We start from the raw sequence: 20,453 nt of genomic DNA, 5'->3' as shown, positions 1-20,453 counted from the left end.
ATTTTGCCCTACATCACTTCCATGTCATTATTATCATGTTTGCGCAGGCATTTGTGTTCGTCGTTCATTAACGTCAAATATACCAAATTTGGTATATCTGAAGCTCGCTAAACAGCCGCGAGCATGCTATGAGCGTAGCACGTACTCATGTTTTACATGACAAGCATGTCCTCATTACCATGCTTGGACACGTCATTTACCTTAGTCGTTCGTTGGTGTCCCGTAATAGCAACTTTGGTACATGTGAAGCCAGCGAAACGGCCGCGAGCGCATCATGAGCGTGGCATGTTCTCATCTTCTTACGGTTGTGAATGTTGGTAAGATGTAGATGCTGGTATGTTGTTGTAAATGTTGGTATGGTTAAATATGCTGGTGTGTTGTAAATGACACGTAGAAACATAATAATCATGACATGCGTGTCACGTGAAACATGACTACGAGCTACTCTCTCTCATAGCGCGCTCATAGCCGTTTCGCTAGCTCCACATATACCAAATTCGGTGTTATGTGACGTGGGTGGATTCCGAAAATATATGACTGCTGCAAACATGATAATCATGACATGCTGTCATGTAAAACATGACTTCATTTACGCTCACAGCGTGCACGTGGCCGTTTAGCTAGCTGCATCATAATGTAGCGCAGAGCAAAAAACAGGCACCAGACGAGTGATAGAACAAGAGCACGCGCTGTGTCCTCGTTATCTTTCTCGCTCGTTTGACGCTAGTTTGGTGTCTGTTTTTTTTTTTTTGCGCTGCACTACAGTATTATTGACTTCTTCCAACGTCTCCAACAAGCAACGTCGCTAGCTCCACATATCACTTCACGTGATACTATATTTCGTATCGCGGGACGTGAATAGATGACGAAGGTAACTGACACGTCCAAACATGATAATCATGGCATAGAAGTCGTGTACGGCATAATTTAAAGTCTGGCTCTTGACGTTGTGTTCACTTTAAAATGACATATCGACTTTCCTAATTCGTGCTTCGCATATCATTGATTCCCACTGTACGTGGGATTTGCCAATTTGTGGGTATTTCGTCAACATTGCAAATGGTGTATTTTGTTAAAAAAAGGATTAGAATTGCTGGTGGGATTGAAGTATTTTACTTAATATGGTTATTCCAGTATGAATATTAACACTTTCTTTCTCCGACATATGACTCTGTACACTTTTTCGACGCCATTAGCGCCATGGAAATACGTCACTGAGGTCATTGTGGACCCCGGCATTAAACACCTCGGTGTTAAAGAGAGAAGCGAAAAAACTAAGAATGTTTGCGTCTATCGAATAATTTAGTGTTCAACTCTTCGTTGTTCAGTGAACTGAAAGGGCTATTGATGTTCATGTGAATATCTCATCCACATCAACTTTTCAGTCATTTTCAAATCAAAATCGCTATAGTTGATTCCACCATCCACACTTTACGAACGTCTGGTAGGAGCACCATATCTAAATGAATGTGGCCATGGAGCTACTTGAAGTGTCGTGGAGCGATGGCCTGCTGAGGGCATTAACTGCCTTGAACATACGTTCTTCGATCCTACAAAAAAGCAGCTTTCAAATGAGAGCGTCGAAAGTAAATCACTATCAAAGCGTAGGACTCAACTCATTGCAGGTGCCAGACGCACACCCCACCTATAGCTTTTCGTTGAAAGCTTTCCTGTCATTTTGTTGCACGGCTGGCCTCAAAAATATGAGAAAAAGAAGAAAAAGGAGAGAAAAGTTGTAGAACACAAGCGTTCATTAGCTACTTTCTTGTACAAAACGTACAAGTGCAGCTGTACCCTGTATTATCAGTGGAATTTCACCCCACTCTCTCAAGACCGACATGAGCTCTGTCATACATTTCAAACATCATCAAGTTTCTTTCTCAGTGTGCGTGCGTGCGTGTGTGTGTGTGTGTGTCAGAGAGAGAGAGAGAGAGAGAGAGTTTCTTTGTGGTGTTGCTACATTTCCAGATATCACCACTGTAATAAGAACGCTTCGCTGGATAAGGCCACAGAACACGTTCTTGACCTCAGTATTTTTTTTTCCGCTTTCACTTTCTCTGCATTTTCATCAGCAATTTCTTACGCCATGTCGACAAGGCATTCGAGAAAGAAGTCAGAGAGTGAAGGTACTCTGAGAAAACTAGTGACATCCGGGGTGTAGCATTATACCACGGCACTGAGAGCATGCCATGTGTCAACTTCATGGGGTGTTTCGAGCTGATGTAAAACCGCCTCACTGGCCCCCCATGTTGCACGCCTCTATCGCAGCAACGAAGTGACGTCACGTCATTCATACTGTGTTGGCCATGTAGTCGCTACTTGCACACTGCGTGGTTAAGAGATCTCCCGCTAGGCCTGCGGTAGGAAGTCTTAAACACCTGCTTCAATTAGCACGTCTTTTCCTGTAAAAGTGAACAGGAGAAAGAAAACAGGTATTTAACGGGGAAGTTCAAACACATTGGTGAAAAAATGATGCACGCAAAGCTATCGTGGCTTCTTTTCATAAATCGGCCACATTTCGACGCGTCGAGCCTTCTTAGGTTGAACCTTGCTTGCTGGCATCGATAATATAAATAGTGCACGGCGACAACTGAAATCTGTGATGGTTATTTCTGTGTTTGTTTGCCCTAAGAAAATTGCTAGGCAGCTCTGGGATGTTTTTAATCACTGCTGTTACACACAAGCTTTGCTGGGTTGTTGGTTCGAGTTATGAATTTTTATATGTCGCCATTGAAGTGTAATATCGAATTATAGTAAGCTGCATTAGCTTGCTATGTCATGATCGCGTCCAATGTCACGTGTCATATGTGGCCCTCTTGCGCTACCAATACGGGGGTTTACGGTTAATTGAAAAAAAAAAGCACACAGATATTACGAGTTTGCCTTAATAGGAGTGACATGACGTGAAAAGAACTTTCTTTATTTGTCCGCAGAAAACAACTTAGAGAGCCCTAGGGCTCCCCATCAAGTCTGTGCATCCAATCAAGACGGAACAGGGAGGCGCTGACTCTGGGCATCTTCCCACGCCCTTTGTACAGTTCGCAGTTGAAGAGTGATGTCCGAACTGCGAACAGTTTTTTTTTTCACTTGATCTGATTGTGATGACTGAAGTCCGCAGTGAATAGGCACACCCAGAACATAAATCCAGAAAGCCAGACGCATTCCCGCATTCAGAGCAGGACTGCGGAAAATCAAGATCAAGACAAGTAAATGTGTCTTGAGCTGGAATACGTTCTCGTCTGCAATAATTTCAACTTGACCGACTGCCCCCTATTCAGCTTGTCACTAGGGAGGGGGGAGGTCAAGGTATTGTACTGTTTAATTTGTAATGCGAGGTAATCTCGTGCAATGTGAATGGCGGATCTTGGGGGGGGGGGGGGGGGTACAGTTGAGGAGAATAATTGAGGCGTATCAACAAGCGTTTTGAGAAATCTCGCGCTAGACAGTGAGCTCGCCTATTGATATTACACCCTGCTTGATTAGCATTCTCCATCAACCTAAGCTGGAAGCCAAAAAAAAATTATGATCTCCCTGCTCATTGGCCGAGGTGTTGTGAAAGGATTCATGAACAATTCTCACTGCTTGTTGCTACATTAGTCGGGCAGGGAAAGGACTGACCGTCATACGTGAGTCAGCGTTCTAGTCGTGGGAACATCGGTAACGCATGTGGCCAAGGCTACAGCTGTTCCACCGCCTGAGCGTTGTTCGTGCAAGAGAGAGAGAGTAAGAAAGGAAAGGCCGGGAGGTTAACCAGATATTGGCATCTGGTTTGCTACCCAGCGCTGGGGGCAGGGAAGTAGGGGCAAGAAAGAGGGGGTAGAAAGAGAAAAAAAAACGCACGCACACTCATAAAAAAAACGAAAACACACACAGGAAGGGCGTTCTAGCTACAACCGTTCAGTAAGGCTGGTCGATGCAAATTGATGCTCCAACCAGTAGCTTCCCACGAGCGTCGACAACAGTTATTGCAAACTTGTTCTCCTCGTCATATTTTGCAGTGTCGAAAAAGAGAACACCGGCTTGTAGGAAGGTTCATCTTTGAAATGCGAATGCATTTCTTAGTTAGGGCATGTCAAGCGTCTGTAGGTGTCCACGCGCCAGTAGATGTTATCTCTTTGCTCTCACTCTCCCTGTCATAAAAACAGCTGCGGGCGCGCGCTTATCTTCCCCTCCAGCAGTCGTGCCATACCATACCAATTTCGCAATATGTCATGTAAAAGAAATTATGGCAAAAGCAGCGAGACCATGAAATGTAAACCATGACATTCATGCCTTGATTTTCATAGCATTACCAGTCACTTATGCTCATTTTACCGTCATGTTATTTTATACCAATTCCGGTTTCGATACCACGAACGAAATGGCCAGGAGAGCTAAAATTCGTAGATAGATAGATAGATAGATAGATAGATAGATAGATAGTTAGATATATAGATAGATAGATAGATAGATAGATAGATAGATAGATAGATAGATAGATAGATAGATAGATAGATAGATAGGTAGATAGATAGATAGATAGATAGATAGATAGATAGATAGATAGATAGATAGATAGATAGATAGATAGATAGATAGATAGATAGATAGATAGATAGATAGATAGATAGATAGATAGGGTCAAAGTCGCTGAAGTTTGCTAAGAAATGTTTCCCATTTAAAAAGTTCCGTAGTCTTTGTGATATTCACACTGTCGTAAGCTTTCTGAGAACGTGAAGCACGGGCGGAGGATGAAAGGCTTGCTTAGTAAAATAGTTACCGCAATCTTCAAAGCCCAAATATTTTAGAACAGACGTAGTTCAACCGAGATGGTCATATTGGTATTAACGATAATGAACTTTCATTGCATGACTGGTGCTCCTACCTGAAGGAACATCCACCGAGGTGATGTAGGGGCTATGGTGCGCGGCTGCTTACCCGAACCTAGGTCGTGAGTTCGATTCCTGTCATTTTGATGCAGGTGGAATGGGAAAAGCTTGGGTACTGTGGGATGGCTGTGCACGTTAAAGAACAGCACGTGGTCGTAATTTCCGGTTCCCTCCACTAAGGCGTCTGTCATAATCATATCTTGATTTTGGTACGTTAAAACCAAGATATTGTTAAAACCGAGTACCCGAAAGGCATAAAATTTATCTGCCTATCGACAGTGCTGACTGGGTGGTCGGTGCCAATGCTCATGCAATCACCTCGCAGCCAAGTAACTACGCGGTAGCAATGATTGTCTGCTACTCCACGTCCGGTGTATCGTGTCTTGCGCCTAAGCGTACACTCGTGAGGCCACACAACAGTAGGCCCTATGGCGTGGAGCAAGACATTACGTGGTACCCCAGCTGTGTCCACAGTGTAAACAAACTGTGCGTGCTTACGAAAGATAGGCTTAGAGGTTTGGAGTCTTTTTTTTTTCATTTCAGTTTTACCGATTCAATTAAAAGTACTAATTACTGGAGACTGCTGAGCTATCAATTATACCACGTTTGTCTGCATAAACTGAGGATGCATATCTAAGTCACAAGCTCGTATATGTGATCAAGTGAGTTTTCAGGTCATGTTACGAACAAGCGAGTCTAAATGAGTTGTACACATTTTTATTTGGTGACAATTTTCTAAGATTGAAATTATATACTTGCAGTAACACCATTCACACTGCATGATGCTTTAGAAACGTTTTCTGTTGATCCAACGCCCAGGAGACATCTTGCTCAAATTCATTGATCTCCCTCCCAACCGTCTGCGTGCACGTTAACATGAACGATTCGATAGCCATAAGTTCAAGTTCCTGTGATGCACCCAGAACGTTAACACAGCCCTTCTGTACATCTGCTCTTTGAACTCAGTAAACTAATTCTATGAATGTCGGGTGAACGCGTTAAATGCAGGCCATTGGAGGATTCTGTCAGGAGACTAGCAAACAGTAAGCGTTCAAAAGAAATCCAAAACCAGTTTGCGTTCATGCCACGTAGCCTATCAATGAGCGCGATTGAAAACGGGAACTGCGTGAAGTGGACCCCATAGACCCACCCGTGTTGTTTCCTTTCTTAATTGCTGGGAGAGGTGATTGTCGAATAGCTCAAGTATAAAAAGATACTCTTTTTTATTGCGCATTACAACGGCGTGACTTGCACTCACGTGAACCTTGTGTAAAAACATGGCCATACTTATACGGTAGCTCAGCTTGAACTTTTTTTTTTCAAATACGAAATCTGATTATGTAGTCGAGTCGAGGCTGTTTCTAAACATGAAATTTTCGGACGTATTTTGGTTTTTACCTCCCCGCAGGTAAGCAGCTCAGCTTTGGCTATAAGCACGCTAAACGAGTGCTCCTCCAGCTGCCATAAAATAGTCTGTCTTACCACTCTACCTATTCCATAGCTAAATATCGAGCTACCGATTTCTACACGTCGGCTGATTTATCAACCTATCATTGAAGAGTTCTCGCCCACTCTCACACACACATGAAACATTAGTTACGGGATCTAATTTCCCGCTCCACAACTTGTAATCTTATAGGTGACAGGAGTGTGGTGTACGTCACCACAAGCTACCAGCGTTCGTCTAAAGAACTTCACATCCGCTTATGGCATGGGGACATGAGCTTTCGAAAAATGGCATGACCCCTTGAAGCCCTTCGGCACTAACAGGAGAGAGTTTTGGGCAGTAGAGCTTCAGGACGTTCCACAGACAGGACCGAGTTATGAGAGAGATGATGTAAGTTGAAAGTGTGGCATGGACCCCAGTGAGGCGTGGGTGTCGAAAGTCCAGGCGCCTAGTTCTTGCCCAGTGAACTAGCCACTCTCACGGCCAACTCGATGACGTTGGTGATCTTTGTCTCGTCGGCAGCGAGTTCGGGCAGCACCGGCAGCTTCTTGCACGCAGCAGAGCCGCGGGAGTACTGGCCGCACACCAGGCTGAGTGTCTCGCCGAAGATGCTTTCCATGCTTCCCGTCATGAACTCCTTGCCGTGTTCTGTTTCGCAGCTGGAAACAGAATCTTCCACGCACTGCAATGCGTCGTGGTACCCACTGCGAACAATCAATGTTCAGGCATTAGTTGAAGAGTTCATTTCTGCAATACGTGATTAAAATAAAGAAAACAAAATTACTCGAACAGAAAATAAAATGAATTTTATACGGTGAAATACCGACTATTGTCTAATACAACTTGAAAAGTCCAGAGAGATCCCGCCCAGATGATCTAAGCGCAATAGCCGTCTATTCAGTACCACCGATGCCCCACTTGCAGTACCCACTCGTCCATGTTCTCCGAGGGTGGAGTTACCTACCGACCTGCTCATGACGTCAGTGTTCAGTGGGCTCCCATCGTTTCATGATTGTGCTCATCCGTCTTTTGAGAACGAAATACCGCAGTCTTCGAATGTTCAATGAGACTATAATAATAATAATAATAATAATAATAATAATAATAATACTTTTTATTTCTTCAAATAAAACAGAACATGTGACTAGGCCTGCCAAAGCCATTTGGTGGCTTGAGTGGCAGAGCCTGGCAGACAGCAAAAAAACCGGACGCGTTAAAAGATTATATCTTATGGCCTAAGAGGTATGACAGGACAAAAAACAACGTGCATATAAGATTAGAAACAACAAAGCATATAAGCAATAGTTACAAGCAATATACAATATTTACAATAATAGCATTATACAATAATATCATCGAATGCGATTGTCATCTCGCGAAAGTTGTGCAGTTGCTTACAGATCTCGGTGAACAAGGATGCGTAATCTACTCTTTCGAGCATCCCACGTTATAAAAATTGGCCGGAATCACCGCATCACCTGTATATATACTGCGTGCCTGGATGACAGTGCTTTGTGTAAGCTTCAGTGTTACGTGAGTGAGCATCGTGCTCACGTTAATTTGTTTTGGCTTAGCTGTTAGATTAATCTGCAATAATGTAAACTTAGAATGTTTCACCTTATTTGCTACGTTTGTGAGGGTCAATATTTTGTATTCTTGCAATTATGAATAGTTGGCAGCGTGCGCCACGTCACCCTGTCTTATATAGGACATACTCGATGTATTTTTTATTCAATCATGCATGCTTGCTCAACAGTAACTTGGCAATCATAAAGTTAAATTTTTATCATAACTCAAGGAAGGTTAGCACTATTTTATATGAAATCACCACTGTCTTTGTAAGAATGAGAAGTAGTGAGCTCAGTATTCAGAAAAGAATTTGGCACGTGTCTGCTTCAACAAAAGTTTCGAAACTACTCAGAACATAATCATGTATTGCAAGGATATCCCAGCAGCAACAATCAGCAAGGCATGTTTAACCATTGGGCGAAAACAACGCAGCCGGAATGTTGTAGAAATAAATTTTAGGGGCGAAGTTCCTTGAAGTCAAGCCTTGTCCGTTGTTGCGTCGTACCCAGCCGCTAGAACTCGAGCGCCTACTTGATGGCTCTGTGGCGCTCACTTCACTCCCACGCGCAGTGACGGGAAAGCTCACTTGCCATCGCTCGAAAACACGCAGTCTACGTCCGATAAAGACGCTTGACGAGAAGTGCATGTACGGACCGAAGGTATAAGTAGCGCGTCATGCGTGTGCTAAGAGCGCTCTACCTATGCTCTTCGGATGCACTCTCGTGTCTCATGAAAAAGTGCATCTACTCGCAAAATGTTGTAAATATGAGACTTTTGTGAGCAAGAAGGCTCGCTTCTTGCTCACAAGTCAACTCATTTATTTCACGTAACCCTGCAAAACACTGGTGTGAGAGAACACGGCCGCTTTAGGCAGACTTTCGCACTACATTTCGTGCTGAGAGCGCAGCCCGTAGAAGCTCCCAGCTGCTGTGGGGGCAGGAGACATGCACTGCTCATTACCGCGATGGCGCGGCAACCATTAGCGCCCCCCCCCCCACCCTTGTTCGCTGCCCAGATAAGCGCGCTCGCAAACGAGCCCGGCCGGAAAGGTGGTGGACAGGAGGCTACATGCTAATCATTCAAAAGTTCAGGCCATTGTGAATGCACCAGTTCCTACCAGTGCCAAATTATTGCAGTTATTTCTTGGTCTTGTTGGTTACCATGCAAAGTTTGTGTCACATTATGCAGATGTGGTTGAGTCTTTGGCAGGGACAGCCTTTTATCTTTTATCAATCAGTCCCCTCAAGCAAGTCTTGACTGAATGCTTCGCTTCGTACAGATTTTCACCGCAAGGTACCACAGAAGTGTTCCCTGTTCCACCAGTAGGTACACTTGCTGAAAGGTCCTTCCCCCTTGTGAACACAGTGTCTGAACCCGGAGGGCACATCCAATTATCTAAAGAGTACTGCGAAATGGTGGAAGGACATACTTATACATATACGTGAATTACAGTGGCGGAAAAAACCAGCCGAGACTGTCCATATTATTGCTATCACATTGATAAATGTTATTTCAGCTTACCAGCAGGCGTAGTGGATGACCTCCTTCGGTGGTGCACTTTTTGTGCCACGTTGAAGCAAGTCGCTGAGCGACCCCATGCATTTGTACAGCTGTGGTCCAGCGGAGTTCAGGCACTTCACGGCATTATAGTACACTGCAATAGAGACATAGCAAACAAGGTGAGACACAGCCGTCAATAGTGTGGAACAGCACGGCGTTGCAGGCAGTATTATCAGTATCATGTCAGTACCTCAAGTCGGAACGCAACACCTTTGCATCTAATACATCTCACTTTCAAGCTATCCCGATTGCAGCACATTTGTGTGATGTAGGTCTTCTCATTCTACGATGTGGTAAACCTAATGAATGACACGACGAAGTAGTATTAAAGGATTACCTGAATTAAGAAGCCCAAAGATATTCCAATTTAATGCGCACAATAGTGGTGTTTATCTCATGGTCAGTTGTTTCTTTCCCACATTCCCTGCTGATCCTCTCTCACTGGGACAACCTGCCATCTCAAGCTGGGAGTACTGGGAGATCCTGTTCTCGTCTGGGGACCCGGCGGTGTGCAGGTTGCTGCGGTGACTAGGGCAGCCGATGTAACCGCGGCGAGAGGCATGACAGTGTCATTCGGTCTTTGTCTATGCGCATGCTCCATGTTCTCGCCAGTTCTTTGGCTAACATTTGGAAACTTCCTTAGCACTAACCGCCACAATCAGCATGTAATGGCACGTACTACGTCAGAACTGATATGCCTCCATATTGAAGAAATGACACCACCTAAGCTCATTACATGAATTGCATCTTTAGGCGCAATGCCACCAAAGCAGGCGCTGAAGGGACCGCAGCGAATTTAGCATGTTTCTAAATGCGAAGCATTTCTTAACGAACTTCTGCGACTTTGAGCGTATCTATCCATCTATCTTTCTAGCCGCTAAGTTTGGGTGCTTTCGTAGTTAACCTCTTAACTTGGCGGGAGCCAAAGTTAGCATGGGAGGGTAAGATAGATTGACGAATATGACGCGCTAGTGAACAATTAAATATTGTCACAATTTTGTCGCGTGCCTTCACAAACACTTCCCGCCAGACAGTGGCACTTGCCCATGGGCGGGTATGTGCCACTGGTATGCGGGCATGGGCCATAGGGGATTGACACTTAGTATCTACCCAGGAACGACAAGAGCACCCATGGGCAAGTTAAAATTGCCCATGGCTGTTCTCGTCATTACTCGAAATTACCCGACATCGGTAGCGTTGGCCTGACGAATGCAAAGAATAAATGTCAGCGTCCCAGCTGCAATTGAACCTAAGTATTCTGCGTGGAAATGAAGCATTTTACGACAAAGCAACGCCAGGTCTCGAAACTACTTTTCAAATAGAAGCTAATTTTCGTGAAACGTCAATAGTGGTTGCAGTGCTGCCTACCCAATTTTATAAACACTACATATGTACTTCTCTGATACAGCCGTCACGTCCGGTTAACGTCAATTGTGGCTAGTTGCCATGCGCAGTATTTGATTTATGTAGCAGGGTCCAGGGCCAGCATTCTCGCGAGCATCAGCGCTTTATATCAACTTCTAGTGTTGCAAGTACGCATGTTCCAGTTGACATCGTTGCGCAAGTGCCAACAACTGCTTATATAAACATCTGCAAATCTTCAACATATGTCTGGGCGTGCAACAATTGTACATATATTTAGCGTCATTTCATGACGTGTCGCTCAATTAAAAAAAATGCAACATGGTCATTTTCGCTCCGCGCCCCGCCGTGGTGGTCTAGTGGCTAAGGTACTCGGCTGCTGACCCGCAGGTCGCGGGTTCCAATCCTGGTTGCGGCGGCTGCATTTCTGATGGAGGCGGAAATGTTGTAGGCCCGTGTGCTCAAATTTGGGTGCACGTTAAAGAACCCCAGGTGGTCGAAATTTCCGGAGCCCTCCACTACGGCGTCTCTCATAATCAAATGGTGGTTTTGGGGCGTTGAACCCCACATATCAATCATCTTCGCTCCGCATGCTTCGCATAACGTTGATTCCCAGGTTCGTGGGATCAGCCGAATTTTAAACAGTACGCTATGTCAGGCTAGTTGGCACACCGTTACTTGAAATATGTGGTGCAGTGTGAAAAACGAGAAGAACGAAGACGATTCAGAAATAAGCCCCCAAGTTTATTTTCCCGAAGCAAAATTATTGCGAATGTTTCAGGTTTGGTTGGGAGCTGGCGTTTTTTTTTCTTTCTCATCTTCGTTCTTCTCGCTTTTGCCTTAGCGCAGCTTCATTCAAAATAAAACGTTTTCAAACTTAGCGCATTGTGGTGTCCACTCTCTCCTGTCCCTGTCTCTTAGCGCTCAATATGTCGTCAAGTTTTCAAACTGTACGGAATCTTATGACCAAATGTACCACACGTATGTTGCGGACGATTTGGTAAGCCTGTGGAACAACGTACACTCGCAATCTTCTTCAGAGTGAACGTGGAAGCTCATGACTTTCGGATGTCACAGCGCTATCACAGGCATATGATATGATATCGCTGCCTGTGATATCACAGGCCTGCCATATAACAGGCAGTGAAATGCATCGCTCATGCGCAGTGCGGCCTGGATGCGAGAATTCGGCCATTGTGCGCATTGTGTCAGGTGAGCTGGCGCGTGTCCTCTGCTGCACGAGCATGGCCGTAGGGAGGCTGTGTGCCTAAATATGGCAACAGTATATAATTTTCAATTACGTTCCACGGAATTCCGAAATGAATTTGAAAATATGTTATGTTTAGCTGGCTTTCTCTGGATTTTCATGGATCTGTAACTGTACACTTTTCTGTTGCACTTGCTGTGTTCCAGCATGTCCTGGCGCTGGTGGACATTGTGAAAGTTGTTAACGAGCACATAGAAAATCGCCAGATTGCGGTGTTCCTCTGAAAGGCATTAGTATTTATGAAAATAAGGAGAATATACACTAAATCAGCTATGGTAGGGCACCCTGTTCACGTGGCGACTGCAAGCGGTCAAACTGAAGGTTCGCCAAGAGTGGCAGAATCTTCGAGCGCATCAATACTTTGTGCCAGTGCAGTAGTCATCAGTGCCCTCCAGATTGGCAGCAGTGCTTTCGTTTTTCAAAGCGGAGCTATAGAAAATACTAGTGTAACATTGCGTGAAATTACTCCAGATTACTGATACAGCTTCATCAAACGTATCAGTCTTTGGCAAAATGTGAACCAAATGACACTTTCGCTGTTTGCGTTTCTTTGTGTGTTCGTTGTACGACTACAAAAACGCCAGAAAAAGAAAATAAGTCGAAAACCACGTCACGTGGGATGCATGGAAATGAAGCCGTTTTAACTGAAAGCAGCCAAATTTCAGTTTCTATCATATAATACGGTCCCCAGTGAGGCCGAAAATCAGCTAGCAGACGACACACGAGTGCTGCGGTGGCGTGATGCGCGCGAATAGAAGCGATCGTCCTCGCGCATGCGCGCAGATACTCTGACGTGTTGCCTTACGCCGCTAGTAGTAGCGAAAGCCACGCGCTCCCATGTTCCCTCTAAAAATAATTGCGACTGTACAGCCGTCAGCGCGTTTAACACGAATGCTCCACCACGTGTCCTGCAGCAGTTCGATTGACGCTGGCACCACGTACGTTTGGATTCTCTTGCCAAGATGCTAACCATACGTGCCGGCATACTATACAGGCCTACCGAGGTATTATCCTAGAAAAATCGCCCAGCACTTTGCCGCTGGCATCAATCGAACTAGCCCTAGCCACGCTTCGAAGCGTTCGTGTTAAGCTTGCTGACAACTGTACATCAGAAAAGCACGTTCATACATCTGTGTTCGGCTACCCGAGCAACAGTCTGAAGTACCACTGATGGTGCGCACTTGTCTCGCCACTGCCATGAATTTGAAAAGAATCGACAGCTTAGTAACTTCTACTGTATTGGGAAAAAAACAGTAAAGGCAATCCCGTAGTGTTAAAAAGTTTCTGCAAGAGGCCATATGAAGATAATTCGTTCATTTTTCTGTAAGAACAACTATCTCAACCGACAATAAAACTACACAGGATTAAGGTTGATGTATGGGCTTGTTGGAAATGTACTTACAGAACACAACGACAAGGAAGAAGAAGTAACACTGTGTCGTCGTCTTTCTTGTTCTTGTGTGCTCGCGCTTCAGGTCTGCGGTCACACAGGACAGCTACAAAGATTGTTTTATCTGCTTCGCGGTGAAAAGAGCTATTAGAATGAGTATGCGTTCTGGACGGTTTACTCACGTACCATTTCGTGGAGAAGCACATTATGTTTTCTACTTTTCATCGCTACTTTTAGAGAACTGTTCTAAATAGATGGCTGGCTGCGACCATGGAGGTTTATAAAAATTGCTCGAGTGGAAATTCTCGCCCCCGTGTGAAGCCCTGCCAACCGTAAGATCGCAGCTGCGACAGTCAAATGACTAGGGGCATGATGAGATGTTGGCATGATTGAAAAGGAGCGTTTTTCTCGCACGTCCAACAAGTTTAACGGCGCCGTCTTTTAGATTCAGATAGTACTCAAAGTGCGTCCTCGGGATACTAATTTTCTTTAGTAAGCCTTGAATTGACGCGAAATTTCAGTGGAGATTAAGTCACCGACACTAGTCTTGGTGGATTATTTCTTTGGAAACAAATATATTTTAATTTATAATTACCGCAGTCTTCAGACTAATAAATCAAAGCCACTGTATGTTCAAGTAGGCACCACGAGAAAATAGCATGTTGCTGAGATCTTTGAAGGGCAAAACCTGACTTCACTACTGCTAGCAAACCATTGCGGGAGCTTCCACGCTTGCAATGTTTTTTATGTCTCCTCGGCTGCGACGAAGGACGAAGACCCCACATCATGCACTCATACAGGTGCGAGAAACGTTCAGACATGACCCGGTCTGGAACGTTTGAAATGGCGCTTCGGTGTCCCACTGAACCGGAACCCTTATTCAGAGCCCAACATAAAGCCAAATGATGCAAGTGAACATTATTCGACAACTCGGGAACCATTTATGCGGATTTCATGGCGCAAACATAAGTACGTTGTCGTCCACAAGTTTATCGGTGAAGTACTGGAGGCCTATGTACTGTGTGAGTTCAACGCATGTTCAAAAACATGAAGCGGCTAAAAACTCTGCAGCCCTCCACAGAGGCGTCCCTCGTAATCACGTCATTGGTTTGGGGTCGTCCCAGATAATATTTCTTAAAGAGGTCCTGCAACACTCTTCCAAGTAGCCATGGAATGTATTCAGTAAAGGAGCATATTGACTCATCAATTGAGATCGCAAGCTTTTCAGAATCCACGCAGTGCAAGAATTACAAAGATTTGTCACACGCTGCGGTTGCTTTCTCTCTTCTCTTGTCTCGTACCCCGCCGCGGCGGTCTAGTGGCTAAGCTACTCGGCTGCTGACCCGCAGGTCACGGGATCAAATCCCGCTTGCGGAGGCTGCATTTTCGGTGGAGGCGAGAATGCTGTAAGCCCATGTGCTCAGATTCGGGCGCACGTTAAGGAACGTCAGGTGGTCTAAATTTCCGGAGCCCTCCACTACGGCGTCTCTCGTAATGATGTGGTGGTTAAGAGACGTTAAAGCTGACATACCTATCAATCATCAATCTCTTGTCGCGAGGGAAGTGCTGGACGGTAAGCAAGTAGCAATGGCACGCCTCACAGGGGAAGAAGGTATACGTCAGGCGCACTTCGTGTATTTTAGCAATTTTTCTCTTTCTATTCCTTCGAACGCGCGGCTTTGCGTTCGTGCACGCATCAGCGGACCCGTCGCGGCCTCCCGCGGCGTACCCAATAACTCCTGAGCACGCAAACCTCAACGGATGGCGTGTTACTTGGAATTGTGACACATTGATTTTTCAGTACATAACGTAATTTATCAAGAAAAGTGAACGGGGTTTTCAGCTGAATTTGAGGACTAGTTGTGAATTCTTGGCGGCGTGATGTGTTGTATTATTCAGCTCGCTTGTTCTCGGGAGCCTCAACTACCACTCGGCCGCGTTTTCTGACCATGCTGAAAGTGTGCTGCTTCGTGCGAAAATCTTCCTAAAGTAAAGCCTATCTTTGCACACTTGCACATCTGTGGTTGGGGAAAAAGCAGCTGCCTTGTCACTGCTCATCTCCTGTCACGCAGCAGTCGCAGGGGCTTTGGGTTTGGTTATGTCACAGTCGATAACCTGTTTTTTTTTTCAATGAGAAAGCATCTAAAAACGCAATAAGGTCAGTCACTGTTTAACAACTGTTTATTTCATGGTATACATAAAGAGTGAAATGCTTATGCATAAAGGAAAGTATTTAAATATCGAACCCGACCTTTTGAGGAAAACAAATTCTCAGAGAAACCTAAACATTTTTACCTGCTAAGAAAGCTAACAACCACGCATATTTCGGGAAAAACGCGAGGGGGCTGTCTTGCTCCACCGTTGTAAGTAGCGGACCTCCTCAGTGTAAGATGAGACGGCCTCCCCAAGCGACGAATCTACTGGCTTAAGTTATTCAGCGCTGTTGGAATCTCTTCGTTATTGTTCCGTGAGCTCGTCGCGTTAGAAATCATGTTCAACTTTACTTTTTGCGTTCAACTTGTTTCTACCATTTTCTTGTCGCCAGCCAAGGCTATAATTCGGCGTTCGTAGCTCGATGTGGAATTAACATGTCGTTAAACGCGTGGTTCGGGCTCCGTGTGTTTCGCAACGCATCGCTGACCAGGAGCCCTCACCTTGTTTTCAACGTGCGTGCCAACTGGGCAACGCCCTGTCGAGCGGTAAAAATGAGGAAACTCCGGGAGAGTCCATGATTAGAACTGTTCACGAACGCTCAGTGGCACTGATATTTATCTAATGTAGAAAGCACCCAAAGACCGACGGGTCACGGTGTTATTACGTGGTGTTTCGCCTAACACTTTGACCATCTCCTCATCATTCATCCTATGTTTTTCCGCGATCGTGACCCTTTTTGAGAATATCGCTAATCATAGGAGACGGGAAGCCAAGATATTAGAAGCAGTGACATATATATATATATATATATATATATATATATATATATATATATATATATATATATATATATATATATATATATATATATATATATATATATATATTGTGAGGAACCGGTTTATTCGGCCAGGCTCGAGCTCAATCACGCCGGTGATGATATCCTTAGATGAAGAAGAAGTACAGGTGATGATGATTACAAAGAGAATAAAGAGTCATTCGATTGTCGCGCTCACACTAATTCCCCCGCGCAGTGAAAGCGGCCGCCTGGTCGCTTGACAGTATTATGAAATGCGTCGTGCATAAGGCTTTAAACGAGATACGTGCACTATCTCTGTTCCTCGGCAACGATGATCAGGACTAGCGCTAAGAGGAGAAACGCGGTAATTGACAGGAGATGTCTTTTCGACCACCGTGTATGGCCCAATGAAGCGACTGATGAATTTGTCGCATAGGCCGGGGACGCGTAGTGGAGTCCATAGAAGAACTTCGTCACCAGGGGAAAAACTCACAACACGGCGAGACGAGTCGTAGCTAGATTTTCGAGTGTCTTGAGAGAGGCCGGTGTTAACACGGGCCTGGTGACGGCAGTGTGCGAGACGAGATAGGAATTCCTCAGAGAAAGGAGCCGTCGAGGGTGCAGGGGCCGAAAGGAAAGAGACATCCAGAGCGAAACTCGGCGAGCGACCATGGACAAGAAAAAATGGAGAAAAGCCGGTAGTGCGTTGAGCAGCCGGCTCAACGCACTACCGTCTTATAGGCGAATGTCAACGTATTATAGGCGAATGTCACGAAGGGTAGAATTGCATCCCAGTTCGTGTGGTTGGGGTGAATGTACATGGCGATCATGTCCGATAGGGTCCGATGAAACCGTTCAGTCAATCCGTTGGTCTGCGGGTGGTAGCTAGAAGTGGTCTTGTGAACAGTGTTCGAGGCACGCAAAACTTGCTCGACAATGGAAGATAGTAAGAATTTGCCACGATCACTGAGGAGAATGCGTGGAGCTTCATGACGCAAAAAGATGTGGCGAAGAAAGAAATCGGTGATCTCAGTGGCAGTCCCAGATGGTATAGAAGCTGTTTCTGCGTAGCGGGTAAGGTGGTCGACCGCCGTGACAATCCAGCGATTCCCATTGGATGATATAGGAAGAGGGCCATACAAGTCGATTCCAACGACTTCAAAAGGTGAGGCGGGACAAGGAAGAGGTTGCATTAAGCCAGCCGGAGCAGTTGTCGGTCGTTTTCGCCGTTGGCAATGGACACAGGAGGCGACGTACTTAGCGACGGCTGAAGAGAGGCCAAGCCAAAAACAACAACTTCGTATTTTGTCGTATGTCTTGTGGTAGCCTAGATGAGCAGCGGTTGGATCATCATGAAAGGCTTCCAGAACTTCACGTTGCAGAGAACGTGGGATGACGGGTACCCACTTGTTGCCATCGATGTGGTAAACGTAGCGACATAAAGCATCACCGACAAGCTTAAATTGTTTAAGATGTCGACGAAGTCTGGCGTTTGGAGGAGTAGTAGAGCCGGTCAAGCGGTCAACAATGGTGCGGCAGTATGGGTCGACACGTTGTTGTGAAACAAGGACGGATAGGGTGGCAGGTGATGAACTTAGCGCTGCGATTGGAGAGGTGCTGTTGTTTTGGAGTATCGATGGTGAATTGCTTCCGCTGGGCAAAGGACAGCGCGATAGAGCATCAGCATCTTGATGCTTCTTCCCAGATCTATAGGTGACATCGAAATCATACTCCTGTAAGCGAAGCGCCCAGCGACCAAGGCGACCCGATAAGTTTTTCAGCGATGAAAGCCAGCATAGGGCATTATGGTCGGTCACGACGGTAAAATGACGGCCGTGAAGATATGGTCGGAATCTTTGCACTGCCCAAACAACAGAAACGCACTCCTGCTCTGTGATAGCGTAGTTCTTTTCTGGAGCGGTAAGAGCACGACTTGCGTAAGCAACGACGTGTTCGCGTGAGTTTTTGTCACGCTGCAAGAGTACCGCACCGAGACCATGACTACTTGCGTCGGTGTGAAGGATGGTGGGTGCGGTGGAATCGAAGTGGCACAGTACCGGATCCGACGTGAGGGCTTGCTTCAATGCCGTGAAAGCGCTTTCGCAGTCTTCGGACCAAATGAAGGGGACGTTCTTTGCGAGGAGTTGATGGAGCGGAGACGCAAGTTCCGCGAAACCACGTATGAAGCGCCGGAAGTAAGAAGATAACCCAAGAAAGCTGCGCAGGTCCTTCTGACGTAGTGGACGAGGAAAATCGAGGACAGCGGCAAACTTCTCGGGGTCGGGCCGTATTCCTTCTTTGCTGAGAAGGTGGCCGAGAACCTTGATTGTCTTGCTAGCAAAGGTACATTTCTTGGTGTTAAGCTGTAGACCGGCTTTTACAAGGCATGTGAGGACTTCGTCAAGACGTTGTAGATGCTGCGAGAACGTGGATGAAAACACTACTATGTCATCGAGATAGCACAGACATGTTTTCCATTTCAAACCACGCAATACGCCGTCTATCATGAGTTCGAAGGTGGCGGGCGCATTACAGAGTCCAAAAGGCATCACATTGAACTCGTACAACCCATCTGGCGTTGAAAAGGCGGTCTTCTCTTTATCAGACTCCGACATTGGTATCTGCCAGTAGCCTGACCTAAGGTCGAGGCTGGAAAAATACTCTCCGCCCTGTAATGAATCCAGTGCATCGTCGATCCGAGGGAGGAGATAAACATCCTTGTGCGTTATTTTGTTTAGCGCACGGTAATCGACGCAGAAACGCACTGTCCCATCTTTCTTTTGAACGAGAACAACTGGGGATGACTAGGGACTCGAGGAAGGACGTATGATGTTGCGTCGTAGCATGTCTGAGACGTTTTCCTCGAAGATCTTGCGTTCTGCCTGAGACACGCGATATGGACGCCGATGTACAATACGAGAGCCGTCAGTCTGGATGCTGTGAGTAGCGGTGGTAGTCATGCTGAGGGCGGGCGAGTTCACGTCAAATAGAGAACGGTGTCTATTTAACAGGGCGAGCAAATCTTCAATTTGATCAGGTGTTAAGTCATTGCTTATTGTCGCCGACACAGGTGTGGCAGAGGCATTGAATGGCAATGATTGCAACTTCGGAACATTGTTGTGGTTGTTGTTCGGAAGAGTAACAATCGCAACAGGCTCACTGTCGACCGCGCAAGATACTGTTGAGCCACAGGGGAGCAGTACACACTCGGGCGTTTGATTTGTGGCGGTTAGGTACGTACACCCATCGAAGAAGCGAATAAGCCCCGGTGTGATCACAATGCCCCTACGTAGGGTATGACCGTAAGGGAGAATTAGTACGTCGCCATCCACAATGTCGGTGCAATTAACACTTATAATTTCTTCGATGTATGGCCGAAGTACATAATCTGACTTGGTGACAAGGCGGATGCGTCCATCTTGTTCAAGCGGAGAAGAGTCAGTGGCGTTTAGATGCAGGAGGCGCTGATCACATGATATGAAAGCGGACGCAGAAGACAAGAAATCCCACCCAAGAATAAGAGCGTGGGTGCACTCACGAAATACCGCGAAAACAATGTGATGACGAATGCCTTCTATGCAGACACGAACGGTACACTGTGCAAGTGGACGAATGAGAGCGTTGGTCACCGCACGTAGAGGTGGGCCGCCATAAGGTGTGGTGACTTTTTGAAGGCGGGAACAAAAATCAGCACGAATAATCGAAACGGCAGCGCCAGTGTCTACAAGAGCCTCAACACGTACACCTTCTACAAACACTACTATCAAATTCGATGGCCGCTCTGGAGGAATTGTTAGCTGTCCAAGGGATGCAGTTTCCCCTCCTAAAACTGCATCGGGGAGTTTTCCGCGTGGGCGTTCGTGGAATGGGAGGCGGGCCGTAGAGGCGACACTGAACGGCGACCTGGCGAAGGCGACCTGCGGCGAGACGTACGGGCATTCCCAGGCATATCCGTATGGTAAGTAGGTGACAGTGAACGGTAATAGGACGATCGGGGGGGGGGGGGGGGGTGGCCGTAAGTAGTTCATGGTCGGACG

The 20,453-nt window shown here is 46.0% G+C and overlaps 1 protein-coding gene across 1 annotated transcript in view; it reads right to left on the bottom strand.

Annotated features, from left to right (window-relative positions):
* Positions 1–6,072: 6,072 nt before the first annotated feature.
* Positions 6,073–20,453, bottom strand: part of LOC119167367 (uncharacterized) — a 40,722-nt gene continuing 26,341 nt past the window's right edge. Inside the window, exons 4-5 of the mRNA XM_037418840.2 lie at positions 9,406–9,538; positions 6,073–7,019 (exon numbers count right to left, since the gene is read on the bottom strand). Of these exons, the coding sequence (XP_037274737.2) occupies positions 6,764–7,019; positions 9,406–9,538 (389 nt within the window). The 3' untranslated portion in view covers positions 6,073–6,763. The remainder of the gene's footprint in view (positions 7,020–9,405; positions 9,539–20,453) is intronic.

Source organism: Rhipicephalus microplus, chromosome 6, assembly GCF_043290135.1.
Source record: "Rhipicephalus microplus isolate Deutch F79 chromosome 6, USDA_Rmic, whole genome shotgun sequence".
NCBI lineage: Eukaryota > Metazoa > Arthropoda > Arachnida > Ixodida > Ixodidae > Rhipicephalus > Rhipicephalus microplus.
This window is presented reverse-complemented; position numbering and strand designations above follow the sequence as displayed.